Source organism: Talpa occidentalis, unplaced genomic scaffold (assembly GCF_014898055.3).
Source record: "Talpa occidentalis isolate TD23 unplaced genomic scaffold, MPIMG_talOcc4v2.1 talOcc4.12, whole genome shotgun sequence".
Classification (NCBI taxonomy): Eukaryota; Metazoa; Chordata; class Mammalia; order Eulipotyphla; family Talpidae; genus Talpa; species Talpa occidentalis.
In genome coordinates, this window is record NW_023601212.1 from 9149866 (window position 1) to 9172908 (window position 23043).

The window sequence follows — 23043 nt, forward strand, 5'->3', positions numbered from 1 at the left end:
GTAGTTGCAGCCCCTGTACACTGACTAGAAAGAGATAAGAACTCCACGACCCGCATGCATGGGCCCCAGAGGCAGAAATGCCAAAGGCAGGGAAATTAGGGGTGCTTGGGGAAATGTGCATCAAAAGGCCTGGAGAGACTGCTGTCTGCTCAGTGGGTGGGTAGAAATGAGAGGCTGATAATGCCCAGTGCTGTGGAGGCATCCTCTGTCCTAGAGATGGCTGGGCCTCATCCTGAGAGCTGAACTTCTCAGACCTACTCCCCACAACCCCGGGGGTTTGTGCCCTGGAGAGACTCAGACACAGTGTGGTTGTCACAGTGGCCTCACATCCCATGTCCCAGGTCCTGTCATGGCTGCTTAGCGACGCTTCTGTCAGTGATGGACACATGTGTGATGGTGGACCAGGTAACCAGACAACCTCAGTGTAGAGTCAGCTGTGCCGTCCAGGTCTCAGTAATTACACTCCACAATGTTGTTAAAATGATGAAATCAACGCATTTCTTAAAACATACCCAACCGTTAAGCAGCATACGACTGTGAAGTTCAGAGAACGTGACAAGCCAGACAGTAATTTAGGGAGCGGCTGAGTCTGTTCAGCCTGCCTTAATGAAGTAATCCAAATGGGACCTTTAACACCAGCAGTTTATCCTCTGCTGGCTCTGGGGCCAGATGCCCAAGATCAAGGTGTCTGCAGGGCTGTTTCCTTGCAAGGCTGTAAGGGAGGATCTGCTCCACCTCTGCATGGCTTGTGGACCGTTCCCTTTGTGTTTATATGGATTCTCCCTGTGTGTCTCCATCCACACTTCCCAATTTTGTAAGGACACTAGGTGAATAAGGCATTCTCTGCGACAGGCTTTGAGATCGAGAGGCTCTTCTCTCTGGGTCTGCTTCCCCAGCTTCCTGCCTAAATGGAAGGCTGGGTGAAACAGGCATGCTATAGGCAAACGGTGGCCATGAAGGAGGAGACGTGCATGGTGGCCTGCCCAGCGTCTCACATGCAGGGACCCAGGGCTTTTCAAAAAGGGCTTCAGAGTCCAAGCACCCACGATGGTCTCGGAGTGGTAAGGGCCAGCCCACACATTCCTCCAGGGCTCTCTTCCCCTGGCACGTGGGCCCAGGGAAGGTGAGGCTGTCCCAGGGGTGGCATCTCTGTCCAGGGCAGCACGGAATCCTGATTTTGGAGGCCCAGTTCCTTCCCACAACAGAGCCTCATTTCCAAGGGGGGGGAGAGGGGGTGGATCACCAGCCCCTCTCTAGAGGAAGCAGTCCGTAGGTGTCCACCAGAGCCCTGTGCTGCAGTAAGAGCGCTCTGAGCTGGTCCCTCTGCCCTCCGAGGGAAAATAAATTGAACACAGCAAATAAATAAGCACTCACAGTCAGAGCTGACAGCAAATGTGCGTCCCTGAATGAGTGGGAGATTTAAAGTGGTTTGTAGACTCCTTTAATGCCAGCTTAATGTCCCTAAAAGCTGGAGGTGCTACAGATCAGATTGTGTCAGGCTTTAGCAGAGGACGTTGGGTTGGATTTGCACAGGGCAAACACATTGTCGCTCCCACGCAGCAGTGAGCGTCCTGAGGAGGAAGCCCCGGGGTGGGGGCCCAGGCTTCTGCTTCGGGGTCCTCTGGGGAGAGCTGCTGCACTTGGCCTGACTTTTGGATGGACCAGCAGCCTCCTGCCTACCCCTGACCCCTTGGGGCCCCAGCAGACAGCCAGAAGGCAGCATGTCCACCCCGGCTGCCTAGGGCCTGGAAGCTCGCTTCTCCTGCAGGAATGTGACCATCTCGTGGGCACTTGCCAGCCCCTTGCGGCTAGGCATGGTCGCCATCTCAGGAGGGTCTGCCTCCTCCCCAGCTCTCCCCCCCTTTCCCCACCACATCTCCCCCCTTCCCCCTCTCCGTCTCCCCCAATTTCTCAGCACTAGGTGGAGACCTTTGGCTCCAGGCTCCCCATCTGTAGGGGAGAAGAGCTTGTGTTTGCAAAACGCATCTGCTGCTTTCCTGGTCAGGGAAACTCATCCCGAGGCGTGGCTAGGAAGGGGTGGCCTTTAAGGCTCAAGGCTCCTTGAAGTGGATGAAGGTGTGGGAGGAACCCCAGGGGGTGAAGGTGTGGGAGCATCCATGATGGTGCCCCTGGAATACTCAGGACCACAGGTGTTAGGGGGCTAGTGCTCCCTTTGTTGTGCTGGATGGAGCCTCTTAACACAGGGCACGTGCTTGCCGAGGACTGGGCAACCCAGACTGCCAGCACAGGGCTGCCCCGCACTCAGCCAAGGGGGTGGGGAGGAGAGTGGGGGCAGGAGCAGGAGTAGGGGTAGGGGCCGGGGAGCTGGCTCACAGTCTCTGCAGCTCTAAGTGGGTGAGCCTTGCTTCACCCCTTCCTGGGGTCGTTGTGGGTTGAGAATTAAGTGATAAACCATAGTCCCGGGCTGAGGAACAGGGGTTTCATGACAGGAGGTGAGCCAGAAGGCGGTGTTGCAAACCGGAGCTGATTACATTTCATTTGTCAGTAGTTTGACGTAGAAGGGGACAGATCCTTTTCCCTACATTTTTCCTTATTTTCCTAATCAGGGTCAGGAGAGCCCCAGACTAAATTGTGGGTACCAGTGGGCATCGTGACACTGTCAGCAGAACGACAAAATTGCCCCCCATTTTATAGGACCTTTGGGTTTGAGCCTCAAAGTCCCATGGCAGTGAGCCCCTCAGTCACCTGTCCCTCCTTATACAACATCCTGAACTCCTCAGAAATGGGGGTACTGGGATGAGCTAGCTAGTGTGCCCCTTCTGCAGATGGAGCAGGCAAGACTCTAGAGCTCCATGGCTCCAGACTCTGCCCCAGTGAGCGGCCAGGCTGACAGTCCTTTAGGGCAGGGCTCCTGATGCCACGTGCCACTCGGCATGGCAGGCCACGCCATCGCCACCTGCATGGGTTCCCTGTGGCTACTGTGCCAACTACCAACGACCGAACTCCACTAGAAACAAGACCACCATGGGGGTCAGGTGCCTCACACAGGTCTCACTGGACTAACTGAAATCCAGGTGTTGGCAGGGCTAGTTCCTGCTGGAGACCCCAAGGAGAACCAGTCTCCTGCCTCTTCCAGCTTCTGAAGCTCTGCCTCCCGGGCTCAGGCCCCTCTTCTGTCCTCACAACCAGCAGTGTAGCGTCTGTGACCTTCATCCGTAGTCACGTCTCCCTCTGACCTCATTCAGGAAAGGCTCTCTGCTCTTCAGCGTCCTTGTGATTATGTTAGGTGGCCACCTCCCCTCTCAAGATCCTTAACTTGGTCTTCAAAGTCCCTGCTGCTGTTAGGCCCTGAGGTTAGGGTGTCTTGGGGGCCATGATTCTGCTAGCCACACCACCCGCCTCAATTTCATTTGAATACTCACACTCATCCTGGCCCTCAAATGGAAATGCCTCTGAGGATAAACCTTCCTGCCCTGTCACCTGACAGGGAATCCTCTAGAACTGACCCTCGGAGGTAGAAGGATGATATTTCGGGAGCTCCAGGCCCATAGGGGCTCTCAAGTGACCTCTTGTTTCTGGTTTGTTGTTAGAGGTTTTGCTTTTAAAAAATTCAACAAGTATATGTTAATTGCCTAGGGAACACCTCTTTGGAAGAATGTTTGGGCCAGACCCCCTGCAGGCAGGAGCCTGGGATCACAAAGTGTCTTTCCCCAGCGTCTCTCTAACACCTGGCTTCTTCTGGCTCAGAGTCTTTCCTGAGGCTGTGAGCCTGGGCCAGGACTTGTGGGTTGGGGCCTACTCTAAGGCTCAGGCGGGGCTGGTGTTCGGCCACCTGGTAAGGTGACCTGTGCCAGCTTGAACTTGTCTGGAGCCCGTGTTCGCTTGGGAGGCCTTTTTGGGCCAGAGAGGATCTATGAGCATCCCCAGCCAGCTCTTGCCTAGCAAACTGAGGGTGTCTCCTCTCTTCCTACAGATGATGGGAGGGGCAAACTTCGGCCAGTGGCCAAGGCCAAGAGTGACCGGAAGAAGAAGAGCTGTAGCCCCCTGCACCCCCACCACCCTCTCCTGCCCCAGCTGCCATCTCCCCCACCCACCCAGTTCCCTGCTGAAGAGGCACCTCAGCCAACACCCCCACTGGAGCCCTCCGTGCCGACCCCGGGCCCTGTGACCACTGAAGAGAGCCCCCCACCAGCGCCCCTCAACGTCGTGCCCCCTGAGGCTCCTGGGGAAGAGCAGGAGGTGAAACCACGTCCCATCATCCCCATGCTGTACGTGGTGCCGCGGCCCAGCAAGGCTGTGTGTGACAAGGGCCGCGTGTCCTGCCAGCAGGCCTTTGAGCACTTTGTCCAGAAGGGCCCCACGTGGAAGGAGCAGGCGGCCCCCATGGAGCTGACAGGTCCTGAGGAGGAGAGTGGACCACCTGGCGAGGTGCAGGTAGGGTGGTGGGTAGCAGCAAGTGGTCCCTGGGGTGTGTGGGGGGGCGCAGGCCACATCCCCTGGGGCTCTCTTCATAGCAGGTGGCATGTGCATGGTGAGGAAACCAGAGTGACCCCTCAAAAGGCTGTTAGCATTACCTCCTGCTTGATGGGGCTTTGCTCTGGGACTCAAAGCCATGCCCTATGCAGATGTGTCTTGTTCTGTGTTTAGGCAGCATCAACATTTTCCAAATTGAAGATGGAGATAAAGAAGAGCCGGCGCCACCCTCTGGGCAAGCCACCCACACGATCCCCGCTATCAGTAGTCAAGCAGGAGGCCTCAAGTGATGAGGGTAAGCAGGGGGCTTGTCCCTGAGTGGGACTCCCTCAGACCCAAGCTGTGAACCCATCCACCCTCACTGTTGCTTCTCCCCTCGGTCTCCTGGCCATGTGGTGCCCCAGCCTTCTGCCCCTTCACCACCACCATCAAAGTCAGGCCCTGTTCATCCCTGATGGCCAGTCCTCCCTCCGACCCGGTCCCGGCATTCAGCCCTGCAGTGCTGCCCAAGGCTCTGGGCCTACTCTGCGCATGCCCAGGGTCTGAAATGGCTGTGGCCGGGAGTATGGCCTGCCTGGGCTCAAACCCCAGCCCACCACCTGGGTGCCGTTGGCCTTTCTGTGATTTGGTTTATATAAAATGAGATCTGCTAGCCTTCTGAGAGGTCTTGCCAAGAAGGTCCACAGATTGATGCCTGGAAAGTGCATGGCTGGGTGCCGGCACAGCCTGTATTACTTCTGCCCCTTCTCACCTTGTGAAAAGTGCCACATGCTGATCCTGCCGGAAGCGCCTTCCTCCAGGCTGAGGTTGGCTGCCCCTGCCCCTGGCATGGGCATCTCTCCTTACCTGGCCCTCAAGGTAGGCAGGGACAGTGCCTCATCCTCTGAAGGTCTTAGAATCCCTGGCACAGAGCAGGGCTTCCAAGATATTCCTAGCACAGGCAGGTGGACCCTCACCCCATGCATCACAGGGCCAGCCTTCCAGTGTGTATCACACCACTGTGCCCTGCCAGGTTGAGACTTGAGAAATGAATTCGGATTCTGTGATCACAGGGCTGTGCTCCTCTCTGAACCTCCAAGTTCATTTCCAGTGAAAATACTGCAGCTGTTCACTGCCTCGGGATAGGGGGAAGCAGCCCGTGTTTGTGTCTGTGTCGTGCTAACAGAGGAAACCTTTGCCCTCACCCTGTCTCCCCTAGGCAGGTGGCTGTTGTTAGAGACACTTGGGCCAGAGATTGACGCAGGGTTGGGAAACAGCCAGCCACTGCGGAAGTGACTGGGAGAGGTTAGGATAAAAGGCTATGAGGAGCTAGAGCCGCAGGGGTGGAGACGGAGAAGCTTCTATTTAACGCTCAGCCAAGAGTCAGAGTTGCTATTGCGTATGCAAAATCCTGCTAAGCCAATTTTTCACCTTCTGCTTCTTCCATTTGAGATGCAGGTGGGATGTGAAAATCTTCTGGATGGTTTCTCTCATCCTGAATATGATTTGGGGCTAGGGTGAAGAGGGGTTCTGGAATCACTGTGGACCACAGGTCCTGAGCTCCCAGGAGTGGAAAGAGTCTCAGGAACAATCAGACACTTCCCAAGGCCCCTCCAGGCTGTGGTAGCCAAGTGTCCTTGCCTCCATTCTTTCCAGAATACCTCCAACTTGTGTCCTGAAGGCTTTGGTGGCTCTTCTTACCTGCAGATGACTAGGTCCTCCCTTGTCCATGACTTCAAATAGAGAAGTCTTGCCTCTGGCTCTTTGCTAAGTCAGGCCCGGCTCCCATTGTCAGAGAACACAATGTCTGCCTTAGGAGAGTTGGGTATCCCCCATTGCTCCCCTGATGCTCCTTTCCTGGGGAGCAGCCTGGGGGCTGGACCCAAGCCAGAGTTCAGGCTCCCAGCCACATATTCCTGCCATGCCATGCTGGCCCAGCTGCTCTGAATGTTTGGGCCCCCGTAGTGAACACCTCACTTTCTGGAACAGGCTCCCAGGGAGCTCTGAAGCTCATCTGGAGCTCTAAATAGTGCATGGGAGGTAGGGGTGCAGTTGGGGTGAGGCTGGCTGGTAGTAAAGACTGGGGTTAGAGACAAGTTGCAAAGTATGGATGGTGGAGCCAGATGTCCATTTGTGGCTTCCGTCTCAGTGTGACTTTGGGGTGACATGGCCCCGACCGATACCTACCTTCCAGCACCAGCTGTGTTTCTCTTAGTTCCACTGAACTCACAGAGTCTACACCTGACTCTTAAGGTCTGGCCCACCTGTCTCTTGTCCTCAAATGGGACCAGGGTCGCCAGGTGGGCTAGTTGCAGATAGGGCTGGGCTGAGGTGAGGTGAGCAGTGAGTAGGCATGTTTTCACTGAGCTGAAGGTTTTCTTCTCCCCTCATTGTATTCTAGAAGCCTTCCCATTCTCTGGGGAGGAGGACATGAGTGACCCCGAGGCCTTGAAGTCTCTGCTCTCTCTGCAGTGGAAGAACAAGGCTGCTAGCTTCCAGGCTGAGAGGAAGTTCAACGCAGCAGCCGCCCTGACTGAACCCTACTGTGCCATCTGCACCCTCTTCTACCCCTACAGCCAGGTGACTCCCTAGGCTGGCCTAGCACTGTGCTGTCCACACAGCGCCCAGCAAAGCACCCAGTGGGGTCTCTGTTCCTGTGGGTGCCAGTTCTTGCTGTCTGATGCGAACTCTGTGGAGGGTCTGGTGGGATGAAGCGCCTATTTGTTGTAGGAGCCAGCATGGGACCACAGACCAGCCAGGCAGGAGTGGCGCCTAGGCCACTGGGGTTTGTGAGCCAAAGACTCCCTGTGAGGGCTGTGAGCAGAAAGCTGGCTTCTTGCGATTTATTGGCCTATGACTTATCAGTGCATTTCTGCAAAAATGAGTGCTGGGGGGTATTTGATGGGAGGTTGGGAGCAGTGTGAAAGCAGCACATCACTCTCCTCAGAAGGCTTCTCGGCCTAGCCTGGGGGCAGAGGCTAGAGGCTGGACCATCACAGGCATGGATGGCACAGGTGAAGACTCTGGTGCGGCCTGGCTTTCTTTTGGGTCCCTGGCTCTTAGCCTCATGCCCATGCCCTCCACAAGGGAGCTAAATGCCCTGAGGTCATGCCCTTGCCAGGGGGCTCAGGCGTATGGCTTACTTGTTGCAAGGGTCTTGCCCCTGAGAGCTGCCTGAACCCAGTGCCTCTAAGTGGATTGGATCCACCTCTGGTCTTAGAAGTAAAGTAGATGTAATATGTGTCTGATGGAGAGATTAGGCGAGTGCTCTCTTGCCCTTGCTGGGGAGGCTGCTGGGAGTCCATGCCGGCATCTCCAGCTTCAGATCTGAGTCTTCTCAGTTCTAGTTGCTAAGCTAAGCATCGTAATTCAATCACACCTGAGGTACCAGCAGGCCTGGGAGCAGCTGCTTCTACAGTCTGGGCCTTTGAGGCTCGAAGCAGGCCTTGCTTGCCCCTCATCAAGTGTGTGCACCTCAAGCCATTTTCAACTAATGGGGGCAGCTCGAAGGCAAGGAGGGAGATAGGTATGCAGCCCCATTTTCAAAGCTGGTCTGAGGGGCCACCACCCCCCGACAAGGCATGCAGAGCTGGTGGTCCTTAGTGGAACTGGTTCTTCCCGGGTCCTCCCATCACACCTCAGTGGATCCAGGGCCCCATCTGGGAACATGGTCGTCCTGAAGCCTAGAATGGGATGTTTTCCTCAGTCTCTTCTTGGGATTGGATCTTTGGTGCCTGGTGCACCTTGGAGGTGGGGAGAACAGATAACATGCCATCAGGGGATGGTTAGGACTGACAGAAGGGTCTGACAGATAGTGGACCCAGTCCACTGACAGACGGGCAGTGGAAGTGGCTGCTGGTCACGTGAGTGGGTGGCGTCCAGAGCATACAGGAACCTTGGCAACATAGCACGCAAGGGCCTTGGGGCCCATGGTGCCTGGCATTGGGAGTATAGGAAGGAGAGCCAGGAGGCCCATGTGGCTGGAGCATAGCAAGGGCAGAGCAGTGGGTGAGGGCAGAGGGTGGTGGTGCGTTTGCCTATGTTTGGGGATTTCTAGAGCAGAGTAGGGGTTGGGACAGTGGGGCCAGGCATGGGTACTTCTGGAAGACCCTTAGGGGAAGGAGAGAAGTGGGGGTTGCAGAAAGGGAGTAGCTGGAGATAGAGGGGGGCAGAGGATAGAGCAGGGCTGGCCTGGTCCCAGACTGGTTCATGGTCAGTTGTCCCCCCCCCCCCGCCCCCGCCCTGTGTTGGACTGGGCTCTCCACTGAGGGCGGCCTCCTTCTCCTATAGTCCCTACAGACAGAAAAAGAGACTCCTCAGGCCTCTCTTGGGGAGGGCCCGTCATCTGTGCCACCTTCCAAAAGTGGCCAGAAGACGAGGCCACTGATCCCCGAGATGTGCTTCACCTCCAGCGGCGAGAACACTGAACCGCTCCCTGCCAACTCCTCCATCGGGGAGGATGGGACCAGCCTGCTGATCGCCTGTGCCAAGTGCTGTCTGCAGGTCCACGCCAGTGAGTGCAGTCCTGCCGGCGGGTGGCCCGAGGGAGGGCTGCTGACGAGAAGCTGTGGGCTCTGCCTTCCCTTTCCTCTGGGCTGCTTTTCAGGGCCAGGTCTGGGGTTCGAGTGGGCTCTCATCCGTCACATAACGGGTGGTGGGCAGGAGTCCCACCACTTAGCTAGGGGTGCACCCTGCTCACGAAGGAGAGGGCTGGGCCCCTCAAGTGGGGTTCCGAGAAGGCCCTGAGCAGGTTAAACCCCGGTGGCAATGGCCCCTTACTCCGAGGGATGCTTGCGGAAAGCTGCCCTTACCCACCAGAGGGGGAAGTGGGCAGGAAGCCCCAGGAGGACAGGAACCCAGCTGGATCCTTCTAGAAATACTACTCGTTCTTGAATCTCTGCCAAACTACTCTCACCCTGGCTAGGTGGACCTTCCTGATCAGCCTCCTTCTAGACAGTTCTGCTGAGGCCCACCCTCCCCTCCTGGACCTGGGAGGCAGCAGGAAGAGATTAGGTCCCCCTGATATTTTTAAACTCTACTGTTTGGGACCAGAGTTGGAATTGATGGTAAAGATGAGCTTTTTAGAGTGGTTTGGGCCCCATTTATCTCTGCTCTGGGCTACCACCCTCCCACAGCCTCCTGAAAGCAAGACCATAGCCTAAGACAGAAAAATGGGTGTCTGCCCCTTTCTCGGTCATGAGGCAGGCAGGGAATGTGAGATTGGGCTTCCAGAACAAAAAGAGCTTTCAAGAGCTGTTTAATTTCTTGTGCTGCCTGCAGAGGAAGGTGGCCATAGATCTCTGTCCTAGCCGCCCCTGCAGAGGCCTGCCCATAGCTCATTTTGTCTCCAGTCTGGGAGCCTGAGTTTGAGATTCACTCCTGGGAAGGCAGCTCCTGGGCGGAAGGCAGCAACAGCCCAGCCCAAACTGGAGGCGCCCGAGGTGCATGGGAGGCAGGAAGCTCAGCACAGATGTCTTCCTTGGCTCTGGAGGGAGGTAGAGGCCCCGTACCCTCCAGCAGCCAGGCCCTTTTGTCTGAGTGCCCTCAGAAGACAGAACAGAGGCCCAGAGCAGTCTCTCGGCACCTTGCCCTCCCTCGGGGCCTCCGTGGGTACACAGCAGAAGGCTGCCTTTCTTTTTCTTTGTAAACTTATTTAAATACAGTTGTTTTTTTTAATTATTATTTTCTCACATCTTTGTTAATGTGGGGACAGTGTTGGATTTCTCTCCTTGGGTGTAGTCCCTGTAGTTCCACCACCACAGTCCCTTCTGCTCTTCCCGCCGTTGTGACCCCTCCACTCCCTTGCTGTAGCCAGCTCTGTGATCGGCTTGCAAGTTCTGTCTTTTTTCCTGACACTTTGTTTGCTTTCTCTATATTCTGCATATTTACCTTTTTCCTTCTGACTTATTTCTCTTAGCATTCTCTCTTCCCGCCCCATCCACGTTGCCGCGGATGGCATGAGTTTATCTTTCTTGATCGCTGAGTAGTATTCCCTTGTGTGTATGTACCACATCTTGATCCATTTGTCTATTGAGCACTTAGGTTGTTTCCCTATCTAGGCTATTGTAAATGGTGCTGCAGTAAACCAGGAGTGCAGGTTTCCTTTTGAATTTGTATTTTTTGTGCTCCTTGGGTAGATTGCTAGGAGTGGAATCGCTGGATCATACGGCTGATCCATCTTTAGTGTTCTGAGGAACCTCCCCACAGCTTCCCATGGTGGTGGGACCAGTTTGCGTCCCCACCAGCAGCGGACGAGGGCTCAGCAGCCACGTTCCTGCTGCCCTGCTCTTTCCCTCTACTTGCCCAGGGCCCCTCAGCCACTGTAACCGCTGGCTGAGGGCCCCACAGTACTGCTGGGCAGTGACCTCTGGGGGAGGAGGTAGAGCCGCTGGGGCATGTCCATTGGTCTGCCCCTCCCTTTTTGGTGCCCTCTGCCGTTTCTCAACCAGAGCCGTGTTCCAGAGCGAGCCACCCTGATAACCTGGAGCCTCTGACTCCAGGCTTCAGTAGTAACCATTCTGCTGGCCAACCTCTGCCTCTGAGTGCCAGTGCCCATGAGACCTACTTAGCATTTTACATGAATCTCGGTCCCTTTCCTGGTTCTCAGCCTTCCTCAGCCACAGAGCCTGGAGAAGGCCTTTTCAGTGGGGAGTTGACAGCGAGAGCTCCGTTCAGCTTGTGCAGGCCTGGCAGAGGGCTCCTGTGAGACCCTCTTTTCCTTCCTGGCACCCGCCTTCCCAGGGAGCCAGGTACAAACCCTTCTGCTGTGTGCAGTGGCCTGGAGTGAGACAGAGAGGTTGGTGAGAGCAGTTACCTCAGTAGTGCAGCCAGATTCTAGAAGGCCCTGTCAGCCCCTCGTGCAGCTTTAGTGACAGATGCTAACCTCACTCACCCTCTGTTGTCTTGCAGGTTGCTACGGCATCCGCCCCGAACTGGTCAGTGAGGACTGGACGTGTTCCCGGTGCACAGCCCACGCCTGGACTGCGGTACCTTGCCCCTGCTGTTGGTGGGGGGAGCCAGGCTGGTCACAGGGTAGCCCCTGGCCCGGGTCAGTTCCACAGAGTGGCCTTGGTTGGGCTGGACACCTGGCCTTGGTCGCTCTGGGTCTGCCTGGGAATGAAGGGTGGTCACTTCCCGTCTACCACCTCAGCAGCAGCTATTTTGAAATGTAAGGACTTTGGACAGGGGACTGGCCAGGCCTGGAGCAGTGGGCGGTAGCCTTGGTCTGTATCTCTCAACATGGTTGTCTGGTCTCCACAGGAGTGCTGCCTGTGTAACCTCAGGGGAGGAGCCCTACAGATGACAACGGATAGGAGGTGGGTAGAAGGCGCTGGACTCCCTGTCCTGGGTGTGGGTCCTGAGGCCCCAGAATTGGTAGGGGTTGGGGGGCCTGGGACCAGAAGGAGCAGACCCCACAGATTGTCCTTTAATATCCCATATACTGACTGAGTGGTAGGATGCAGGCAGGGGTGGGCGGGACAATGCCAGCAGCTGTGAAATGACCCCAGGAGGGCCTGGTGTGCAATTGGCCCCTGATTCCACCCCAGGTGGATCCATGTGATCTGCGCTATCGCTGTCCCAGAAGTGCGATTCCTGAATGTGATGGAGCGCCACCCTGTGGACATCAGTGCCATTCCAGAGCAGCGGTGGAAGCTGGTATGTGCCCTGGTCTTGCCCTGTGGATGGAGGGTGGCTGCCAGGAAGCTGGACACCCTGATTCAGTTTGACAAACCTACATTTTGGGAAAAGATCCCACAGATAATAATCCAGAAAGAAAAAGAAAAATACCGGATGGCCTCACTCATAGCAGGAATCTAGAAAACCTAAATAAGAGACCAGGAAAAAGAATAACTATAAGAAAGTAAAAATCAAAATCAACAAACAACCAGAGACACTCTATGGGAGGTGGGGGGGGCGGGGAAAGGAGGGATTGGGGTCAAAATAAGGGGGTTGCAATTGTATGGGGAATATAAAAATAAAATTTAAAAAAAAAAGAAAAAACGATCCCACAGACACGCAGAGCAAAAGGCAGACGGCATGCAGGTGCAGGGGAGGAGCAGGACTCCCTGGCAGGGTGCAGCTGGCTCTGCCCGGGCTGTGCGGGCCTCCCGTGTGCAGTCCACAGTGGCTGTGGGAGTGGGCCGCACACACTGCCCTCTCTTCTTTTGTTGTACCTGGCCCCTTTCTTTTTCACATTGTGGTAAAAACACTTAACATGAAATGTCCCCTCTTAACAAATTTATAAGTTAACAAATTTACAGCATTGCTGGCTGCAGGCACAGCACTGTCCGGCAGAGTTCTAGGACGTGCTCACCCTACAGGCCTGACATTCATAACCATGAACAGCCACTCCTGTGGCCCTCCCAGCCCCTGCAGCCACCCTCCACTCTGCTTCTGTGGTTCCCCACTCCTGGAGTCCTCGCCCGGGTGAGCTCACACGGTGTACGTGTCCTTTGGTGATGGGCTCACCTCACGTAGCAGGCTGTCCTTGAGCTCCACCCACGTTGTTGAGAATGGCAGGTTTCCTTCTTTCTCATGACCGAAGAATATTCCATTATGCACATCTTCATCCATCATCCACTGCTGGGCATTTAGGTGGATTCCGCATCTCGGCTGCTGTAAACAGTGCCGCGGACGTGGGGTGCAGCTAGCTCTTCAAGGTAGCGATTTTGTTTCCTCTGGATAAATACTCAGAAATGGGTGGAATTTCTGGATCATATAGTAGTTCTATTTCTAATTTCTCAAGGAGCGTCGCACTAGTTTGCGTAAAGGCTGCGCCGTCTGCGTCCCCGGGAGCGCGCGAGGGCCGCTTTCATCCTCTGCGGTGCTTTTTTCCTCGCGGTGCCGGTGGCTTCCCGCTGTGGCTTCGACTGGCATTTCCCCAGTGGTCACTGATGCTGAGCGCCTTCTCACGGGCCCGTTGGCTATCTGTATGTTTTCTCTGGGAAATTGTCTATTCAAGTCCTCTGCCCACTTCTAAAGCTGTTGAATTGTAGGAGTTTTGTAACTGGCCTCTTGATATAATTGTGCTTCCCGCTCAGAGGAACCAGCCTTCCTGGTTGGGGCACTCTCTCTCATCATGGCCACCCCTGGGGAACCCCCCGGGCAGCGAAAAGAGCAGGTAGAACGTGACTCAGCCAGTGCCTACTTCCATTCCAGGCTTGGCCACCTGCCAGCTATGTGACTCCAGACAGACTCCTTGTCTGCCTGAGCCTCAGCCTTCCTGGCTGTCAAATGGGAGTCCTGCACCGTGAGCACTGCAGGCCATAGCTAGTGTCTGAGCACCAGTGCCTGCCCTCAGGTTTGTCACTGCTGTGAGTCCGCGGCCAGCCTGGGGGGGGTTGTGCACTGAAGGGTGTGTCCTGTTGCCCCAGGACTGGGCCCCCAGCCAGGGTGCCCCACAGCACCCGGCTCTTCTCCTGCCAGTTATTCCCCAGCTCCCTGGGGTAGTCCTGGGACACTGTTGCTCCTCCAGGCCTGCAGCAGGCTCCAGAGAAATTGGGCTGTAGCCTAGTGGGGGTGCTGTAGAGAGGAACCAACACCCACTGTGCAGCCTGGCTCCCCATGAAGGGGGTACCACGTTTAAGGCCTCTAAGTTGGGGCTGCCAGGCAGGGTTCATTGGGCTCTGGTGGGGACCCTGTGGGAGGGACTGGCTCTTCATTCATAGTGCCTGGGGCGGCCATGGCGGGCGCTACTGGGCGTGCTGTGTGATTAGGAGGAGGCCAGTGGCTTGCAGGTGATTCCTCCAGGAACATGGCGTAAAAAGCCTCATTATTCAGGTGAAGTGATGGTGCAGTACCCGGTGCCCATGATAGATCCTCCCTTCCATAGGCTTTATGGATCATCTGACATTTCCAGCTTGCAGCCTCTTCATTACCAGCACTTGTAACGATGAATTAAAAATCTTTTTACATGAGGCTTGCTTGTACTGCCTAATGGAGCTGCACAAAGAAGCCAGCAGTTAACTCCTGCTTGCCCAGCCGCCCGCCAGCAATTCCCCGGCTGCAGGCGAGCGGCAGGCCTGGTCGTTCTTCCATTCATCCAGCCCTGGTGCCCTCGAGGAGAAATTAAAGCACTTCTCTACCCAAGTGCCCTCGCCACAGCCCACACACGGCTCCTGATGAATGGTTCAGCAGGGACCCCGCCACATTCTTCCTGGCACTCAGAGGCGGAGTAATGAGCTGCCCCGGCTCCAGAGGAAGGGTGCTGCCAGGCTGGGTCTGGCCATGGGCTGCAGGGTGGTGGCCGAGCGCCCCCACCCAGGATGCCTGTGGGTGCTGGGTGCAGGGGCTGCTGCAGGGTGTCTTCTGGCGGGGCAGCTGCCTGGGCACTGCACGCAGGCCCCATTCTGCAGGGCAGCGCCGGTTGCACGTGTGTCAGCGCCTTCCCTGCTGGCCAGAGGGGGAATTAGGTATTGACAGTTTAATAATGAGGTCTCATCGCTATCGATCCTGGCCTGGCTGGTGGAGCCCCACAGCGCCCTTCCTCACAGTGCTTATCTGGCCTTTGAACGCTGTTTACAGAACAATGAAGCCCTCACTTAAGTCCTCAGGGATATCAGGGGCGGGGCCTGACTGCTGCTGTGGGGGCAGTTCGGGGCTTGGCCACCCGAGTCTCCCAGGGTCTGTGCTGGGTTGTGCTGGGTTGTGCTGGCACAGGCCAGCCACCACAGGCAGGCGCCACTCCTACCATGTGGGCCCTCAGAAGGTGCAGGGCGTTGTTCTGATGCTCCTGCAGGGCTTTTATTCAGAATTTAGATTGAGTTCTCCATTTTTACATTTTATAGTATAAATTCAGTTCTTTCAGTACATTGACAGAGTTGGGCCAAACATTACCTCTCATTCCTGAACATTTTCATCAACCCCAAAGCCATCTGTCCCCAGCCAGCACCCAGCCCCTGGCAACCACAAACCTGCTCTCTGCACAGTTAACATCAGTGGACTCACACCGTGTGGCCTCATGGTCTGACTTCTCTCCCTGAGCGTTGTGTGCTCAGGATCCCTCCACCCTGAAGTGTGTATCGGTGCTCCACTCCTTTATGGCTGAGTAATATTCCGCCATGTGGCTTTTCAGTGCCTGCTGCAGGCAGAGGGCACTCGTGGCGGAGCAGCTAGGAAGTGCTCCTGGGGTCAAGCAGTAGGCTGGGTGGGTGAGATGGGAGGGCCCAGCTCTGGGGTGGTGTGAGGGGTTCTCCAAGTTCTGGATCTCAGGAGGTCACTCCTAGGAGATAGTCCTGGGGGATTATTAGTGGAGGGGCTCCCAGCCCAAGAGTCTGAGGCACCAGGGTCCCATTTCTGCTGCCCATGTCCCCCCAGAAATGTGTGTATTGCCGGAAGCGGATGAAGAAGGTGTCTGGCGCCTGCATCCAGTGCTCCTGCGAGCACTGCTCCACCTCCTTCCACGTGACCTGTGCCCACGCTGCCGGGGTCCTCATGGAGCCGGACGATTGGCCCTACGTCGTCTCCATCACCTGCTTCAAGCACAAGTCGGGGGGCCACTCCGTGAGTGCCGGCCTGCCCGCCCACCTGCCCCCACGACCTGCAGCCTGCCGTCCCCGTGACGCAGCCCTCTCCCTCCACCCTCCCAGGTCCAGTTCCTTCGGGCCGTGTCCTTAGGCCAGGTGGTCATCACCAAGAACCGCAACGGGCTCTACTACCGGTGCCGTGTCATTGGCACCACCACGCAGACCTTCTATGAAGTGAACTTTGACGATGGGTCCTACAGCGACAACCTGTACCCAGAGAGCATCACCGTGAGCCACATGGGGTGGGCTGGGCACGGGCGGGGCTACCGTTAGGATGCCAGGAGGTACCCTGGCCCCTCCTGTGGGTCATCTGCATCCAGGGCCACCTGTCGCCTCACTGGATAGGCCCAGGCCACAGGCCGCCTGCAGAGACTGCAGAAAGCGTGCGCGGTCTCATGCAAGCCGACAGGGAGGTGACACCCCCAGCTCAGGCAGCGGGCCCCGCACAGCCCCGATCCTGTGTGTGCTCGGAGCTGGCCGGGAGAGCTCGGGCAGAGGACACCTCTGGGCTCCCGCTGCAGAACTTCCTCACGGTTAAAGAGCGGTCGAGCCAGGCTGCGAGGAGGATGTGAACCCGACGGAGGTCAAGGGCAGCGGCGCCAGGTGAGTGACCACGCCTCCCCCGTGTGTCCTGCGCCCGCAGAGCAGAGACTGCGCCCGCCTGGGGCCGCCGCCCGAGGGCGAGTTTGTGGAGCTGCGGTGGACCGACGGCAACATCTACAAGGCCAAGTTCATCTCCTCCGTGACCAGCCACATCTACCAGGTACGCCTGGGTGCTCGGGGAGAGGCTGGTGCCCGCCCGCCCGCTCGGAGAGCAGGCCCGGTGACTTTCCCAGCCGGCAGGGCCCGCTCGCGGCTGCTGCTCTCCCCCGCAGGGCTGGTGTCCCCATTTTTTTTTTTTACTGTGGTGGAATGTGTGTAGCCGGATGTGCCGTCTACCCGTTCTGGGGCTTGTTCCTGCGATTGCAGAGTGGAGATGAAGGTGTGCAACCTTAGGGAGACTCCTCTGTTGCCACGGCAAAGATGCGCCAGCTGGTCCTGCCCAGCTCCGCTTTCTCCTGTTCCTTGACGCCCGGGGGAGTCAGCCCCGAGGCCCTTCTGTCCTTGCTTGATGAGTTGGACACGAAGGCCCAGACACACAGCGAGTCAGGTCTACTCCCAGTGTCCCCTAGGGCAGCCTCCGGTGCCCGCCTGTCTCTGCAGTCCACCCTGTTCTCCAGTCGTGTGGCGCTGGGGAGACAGTCTTTGTTCCCAGGATCCACTGGCATCAAGAAAACCTGCCAGAGGTGGTTGGGACAGGGTCTAGCTAACTCCACGTGGTCGGCTCTCTGACGATTTGGGCTCTGCAGGCCTTTGCAGACAGGCCTTGCAGACGAAGAGCAGCATGGCTTGTCCCTGCTGTGAGGGTAGAAGGCCGCTGCAGGCCGTGCGTAGCACTGAGGGGGCCAGGTCTGACTCTGGGCCTTCCTGGTTTTGAGCGGTAGACACAGGATGGCCTGCTGCCCACTCAGAAGTTGGTGGAAAGCAGTCTGGTTAACTGGTGGGCAGCTTTCAACGACACGCGTCTGTGAGTCTCTGGGAGGAACTGACTTCCCCTGGGACAGGCCAGGCAGCCCCAAGGAGGACTGGAAGTCAGCTCCCCAGGAGAGGGGTCCAGGCACGGCCCTCCAAGGCGAAAGGTGGTTCAAGAAATCAAACCAGGCATGTGTGGCTCTCTGCATGGCAGTGCTGGGGAAGACGCAGATGCGTGGAGTGCACACCCACACTGCACCTACTGAGGGAGGCAGGATGACTCTTGGGTGGCAGCAGAGACTCCGGGAGCTGCAAGGTCACGGCCGCCTCTGCTCTCTCAGGAGCTCCCCCACCCAGGGGCAGAGGCAGGGTAGACGCAGGCCTGACCCGCTTCACAGTAAGTGGTTTAGAATGTTCGTGCTCTGAGGGGCAGCTTGGCCCTGGAGTGGAGCAGGAGGTTAGGAACTGAGGCGGGGGCGGTTGCGAAGCAAAGCTGATGAAGGGTTTTGTAAATGAAAAGTGCCACAGGAGATGGTGGGAGGCCCCTGAGGGGCTGGGCTGGCGGGACCCCTGCTTTGTGGCCCGAGCACACTCAGGGCAGGGCTGGTCTCGAGGGAGTGTGCCAGGACCGCTAGTGCCCCAGAGGACAGGTGGGCAAGGTGTCGCCTGCAGGAGCTTCAGCATCCCCCAACCTTCCAGTATATTCAGAGCACATCCCCTCTCAAGTGTGACCCCTCAAAATGCCTTTGAAAAGGGCCAAGGCATATGCTTCCCCTCGGGGAGGCTGGGTGAAGGGTCTATGGGAACTCTCCTTAGGAGTTCTTAAAACAACTGGTGAATCTGCAGTTTTCTCAAAAAGTTAAAATAAATGCTGCATAAAACCAGCCCCTTGGAGACCTGAAATTACAGTACATGTTTTGGGGAGACCTGCCAAGAGGAGCCCAATCTAACCGTCCACTCCAGCCATCGTCCCTCAGTATGTGACAACCCCTCTTCTCCCTGACCCTGCTGAGGGCCCCACGGGTCAGCCCAGCCCCTGGTCCCCTTGGTGGGCGCTGTTTTTCCTTTGGGGAGTTTGAGCACACGCCTTCTGATCTTTTTGTCCAGAAATCTGAGCCGCTAGAATTCACTCCCCGCCCCCAGCAGCCTACTACCTGTTGTGACTGAAGCACAGGCCGCAGTACCCAGGATGTGGCCTGGCCCAGACGCGGCTCCCCAACACCCGATGGCAGGAGCTGCTTTCTGAGGGGACCAAGGCTTCAGACCTGGGGTCTCCTGAGCCCTGATTCTCACCTGGGACGCTAGGGAAGGGGGTTTTTGGTCTTTGGCTTCTAATTTGCAAATGAAATGGGAGAGACGGGAGGGAACAGGCTGGGTCAGACCCTCAGGCTCCCCACACAACCACACAAGGTGCTCCTGTCGCCAGTGCGGATGAGGGGGCAGCCGGCATCCCAGAGTCCACACCGGGGACGTGCAGACTAGCCCGGCTGCCTCAGCCAAGTGGCCAGCAGCACCCGCGGCAGTCAGGTCTGCTCTCTGCCCTCGCCGTGCTGTGGGAGCAGTCCCGGTGACCAGTGAGGCAGGCCCTGCCTCGAGCGGGAGCAGCAGAGAGATACTTGGGGCTCCCTGCTCCCGGCAGCACCCGCCCATCTGTGCGTGCCGGGGTTTGGAAGATGCCCCGTTCACATTCTGAGTGTTGTCATTTTTCACAGTAAAAGGCGAGTCCTCTGCAATCCAAACCTCCCGCTCCCCAAAACAGGGCTGTTAGGGCCACAGTGCGACTGCTGCCTCTTTCCTGGGGGGAGCCATGTATCTGTCCATGCTTTTATGAAAAGGGGACTTGTGGGCAAGGCAAGTAGCTTCTAGAATATCTTTCAAGATGTTCTCAAGCTGTGATTCTTTGAAGCTCCAAATGCCAGCTTTGGAATCAGCCACACGTGACTACACACGTGTCGTGCACGCACCCCAGTGCACAGTGCACCCCAGTGCACACACAGTGCACGTATGTTCTCCAACTCATCGCCCACACAGAGTCGGGGCCGTGAGAAGAGGCTGGAGGAGGTGCCACTTGGCATCCACGCCCTCCCCGATTAGGCGGCGTCACCAAACCCACGGTCTGTTCGGGGGACCGGGAGAGGTGGATTCCGCTGCCCCCGCAAGCTGAAGCAAGAGCATACTGGGTTCCTGCGGGGGGCGGGGGGCCCGTCTTCAGCATCCTCATCCAGAGGCTGACCTCTGGCCTCCATGTCCACTCCACCTGCCCCCTCCATCTACCCCCGCTGCCTTGCCCTTGTCTGTCAGCCTCCCTGGAGCTGAGCCTCTGAGGGTAAGGGGTTCTGCCTGTGCCTCGGAACCTGTTGGGCCCCCCCCGGGCACCCGTGTCCACCTGCACCGACCCGAGCCAGAGTGCCGAGTCCTCAGCGGGGCACCACCCCTGAGAGTTGCGCTCCCCCACAGGTGGAGTTTGAAGATGGGTCCCAGCTGACAGTTAAGCGCAGCGACATCTTTACCCTGGACGAGGAGCTCCCCAAGCGGGTCCGATCACGGCTGGTAAGGGATTGTGCAGGACGGGGGCTACTCCCCAGAAGCCCTGGTGGTACTCAAGGAAGTGACCCACGTGACCTGGGGAGGAAGGGGCCGGGGAGGCCAGGCCCTTCCCCTGCGGGGTGCCGGGGGAGGTGAGCCGGGTGAGCCGGCACCGACTGGCTCCCAGCGCCCGGGGTGTCGGCCCCCGCCGCACTCTGAGGTTTGTGGTACACAAAGAACCACGTCCCCGGAGCCGGTCCTGTGTCGGAGGGAGCAGTGAGTCCCAGAGGCAAGGACAGGGGCCTGTAGCTCTTCCTAGACCCGTAGGTTTTTCTTCCTTTGAGTTTAATCGAGAGCGTTTTGGGGAGCAGGTAGCCACGGCCTGCTGCCAGCAGATGAGCTCCAGGGGGGAACCGGCGGGCTCCCACGGCCGGCCTCAGACTCGAAGGTTCCCTGGGGAATGGCCAGGTGTAACCAGACGGACAGGCGGCCTCACCCCTCCCCGCCCCCTGCGGACGGCCGAGCGGGGCTGCCGGAGACACAGGCCAGGCCGGGGCTGCTGCCCTTGCAGGCGCCGGTAGTGGGGTGTAGTGCCGCCCGGCACTCACGGGAGCTCAGACACAGAACCGGAGGCTGCCACGGAGGAGTGTCAAGGCAGAGGAGGGAATGCCAAGCAGCTGTCCCCAGCGATGGGTTGTTGCTCCCAGGAGCTCCCTGACTGAGGGACAGTAGCCCGGAGCCCTGGGCCCGCAGCCGGGAGTGGATTTGCGCCAGCCAGCCCCAGCTCAGTCTTCGGGCTGCTGTTAACAGCACCCCACAGACTGGGCGACGTGTGGACCAAGGTCAAGGTCAGGGTTAGGTGAGGGTCCATCTCATTGGAGCCGAGGACACTGAGGACACTGAGGCGGGAGCGGACTCTGGGGTCTCTGTTATGAGGGCACGAATCCCATTGACGGGGGCTCAGCCTCATGACCTGATCCCCTCCTGAGGCCCCTCCAAATGCCATCCCCGTGGTGATTTCAGCATAGAATTGAGGGGGATGCTGCTCATCAGCCTGCACGCCCTCTTCTGCTCTAACCCCTGTGCCGTCTGCTTTTCCAGTCAGTCAGCACGGGCGCCCCGCAAGAGAGCGTCTTCTCGGGAGAGGAAGTGAAGGCCGCCAAGCGCCCGAGGGTGGGCACCCCTCGCGCCGCAGAGGACTCGGGGCAGAACCCGGACTACCTGGCCTTCATGGAGAGTCTGCTGCAGGCCCAGTGCCGGCCCGGAGCCCCCTTCTAGGACAGCCACCCGTCGGCCACCCTGGGCCCAGCAGGCAGGCGGCGGCCGGCCCTGGCGTTTGCTTGCTGTGAATTCCGACCTCGCCTCCCGGCCTGGCCCGAGAGGCTACCTCCGCGCCTCAGGCGCCCTCTCTCTGCGACGGAGCAAGCAGGACGGCACGCGGCTCCGGCCCCCAGACTCAGGGAGCGGGGCCACAGGGCTCTGGGGCCTGGCCGGGGCCTGTGCCCCCCACTACTCAGATTTGTAAACCATGTAAGCTCTTCTTCTCGAAAAGGTGCTACTGCATAGCCTGCCTCCCGAGCAGCCTCTGAGATTGTGACTTCTGTACATACATCACCTTTGTGAGGTTCTTTCTATAAATACCTATTGTTTTAAAAAAAAAAAAAGTGAGAAAAAGAAGGAAAGGAAAAAAATCCCCAAAGTTGTTTTCTAGATTTGTGGCTTTAAAAACAAAACCGTTCCTTTTCTCCGAATCCAGGATACACTGAGGGAGATACAAGCATCTCATTGGGATTTTTGTTGTGGTTTTAAAATCTTGTTTGTCTGTGAGCGGGCAGGGGAGTTCGCCGCGGCTGGAGGCGCCGGGAAGCCAGGGCAGGACACCCGGGGTCAGGGACGCCTGCCCCGGACTGGCTGAAGGCCCCGGTAACTGGCACCGCTTCGTGGGCGGCTGCCAGCTCACCCCGGCCCTCTCTGCCCGAGAGGAGGCGGCGGCAGACCCTTTGTTGCCGTCCTGGCCAGGGCGTCCAGGAGCCTCCCTCCTGTCTGCACACATCTTGACAAAATAAACACTTTTTCTGGTTTTCTCCATCTTTGCTTCTTCCCCCACGAGAATCATTCCACCCGCGAGGCCTCGGTGCCAGCAGGCTTCCTCCAGCGGGAGACCCTGGCACCGCCCAGGCCTCTCGGGCCCGCTCAGGCCCCAGCCTGGCTTCTCCACTCAGTGTGCGTGACGTCCCGCCCCTGGGACCGGCGGCGCCCACTCGCGGGGGGAGGCCGCGGGGCCCGGCCAGGCCTTCCAGGAGGGCGAGGCTGGCGGGGCCTGGCGCCGGCCCCCAGCGCGCTGCTGGGCAGTGGCCAGCGTGCCGGGAGGCCTCCTGAGGAGCCGAGGGGCTGGCGCCCTCCGTCCCCGACGTCCCGCGTCTGGCTGGCGACACGCAGATTTGTGTGTCTGGGAGAGCGGCCGAGAGGGAACCGCGACTTTCAGCTGGAAGGGAATCCACCGCCTCAGAGTCGTGGGATGAATTGAGGAGAGAAAAAAGGTGCTTCGTGCTCGACTTGGGAAGGAGCCGAGCTGCTTAGCTGCCTGCCCCTCGCCTGCGCTGCGGAGCCCGCTCCGTGCCAGCCGGCCCTCCGTCCCCGCGGGGGCATCGACAGTGTCATTTGCTTGTACAAAAAAAGTGTTTTAGAGATTGCAAGAAGAGTGTTCTAACGGTCGCCAGGCAGAGGGAACTATTTACGGGGAATGGAGAGAATGTAATTTCCTTGGTGGGGGAGGGGGGCAGGTGCCCCAAAGTGGGGCGGGGACGGGGAGGTCAAGGGGAGTCAGCAAAATGTGGGGGTCCCCCTCTGCATGCAGCAGCCCTGCCCTGGTGGCGCAGTCACTGTATTCACATGTAGTTTGAAATGCTATTTATATTGTAAAGCGAATAAAAAGCAGGCAGGGCCCTCGGAGCCTCGCGGCCCTGGGGGTGCGGAGGGTGGGCCGTGCCGAGGCGGAGTCTGGGTCGCTCCCCAGGTGTGGGTTCCGGGCGACGGTGCAGACAGCAGATGGGAAACGCACGTTCTC

The 23043-nt window shown here is 58.0% G+C and overlaps 1 protein-coding gene across 2 annotated transcripts in view; it reads left to right on the forward strand.

Annotated features, from left to right (window-relative positions):
- Positions 1 to 22229, forward strand: part of KDM4B (lysine demethylase 4B) — a 130639-nt gene extending 108410 nt beyond the window's left edge. For both annotated transcript variants that reach the window (XM_037505140.2, XM_037505141.2), the window contains 12 exons: positions 3935 to 4395; positions 4609 to 4729; positions 6815 to 6993; positions 8704 to 8926; positions 11323 to 11399; positions 11674 to 11729; positions 11961 to 12069; positions 15730 to 15915; positions 16002 to 16166; positions 16582 to 16701; positions 19908 to 20000; positions 21078 to 22229. In XM_037505140.2, coding sequence (XP_037361037.1) covers positions 3935 to 4395; positions 4609 to 4729; positions 6815 to 6993; positions 8704 to 8926; positions 11323 to 11399; positions 11674 to 11729; positions 11961 to 12069; positions 15730 to 15915; positions 16002 to 16166; positions 16582 to 16701; positions 19908 to 20000; positions 21078 to 21254 — 1967 coding nt within the window. In that variant the 3' untranslated portion in view covers positions 21255 to 22229. The remainder of the gene's footprint in view (positions 1 to 3934; positions 4396 to 4608; positions 4730 to 6814; positions 6994 to 8703; positions 8927 to 11322; positions 11400 to 11673; positions 11730 to 11960; positions 12070 to 15729; positions 15916 to 16001; positions 16167 to 16581; positions 16702 to 19907; positions 20001 to 21077) is intronic.
- Positions 22230 to 23043: the final 814 nt, after the last annotated feature.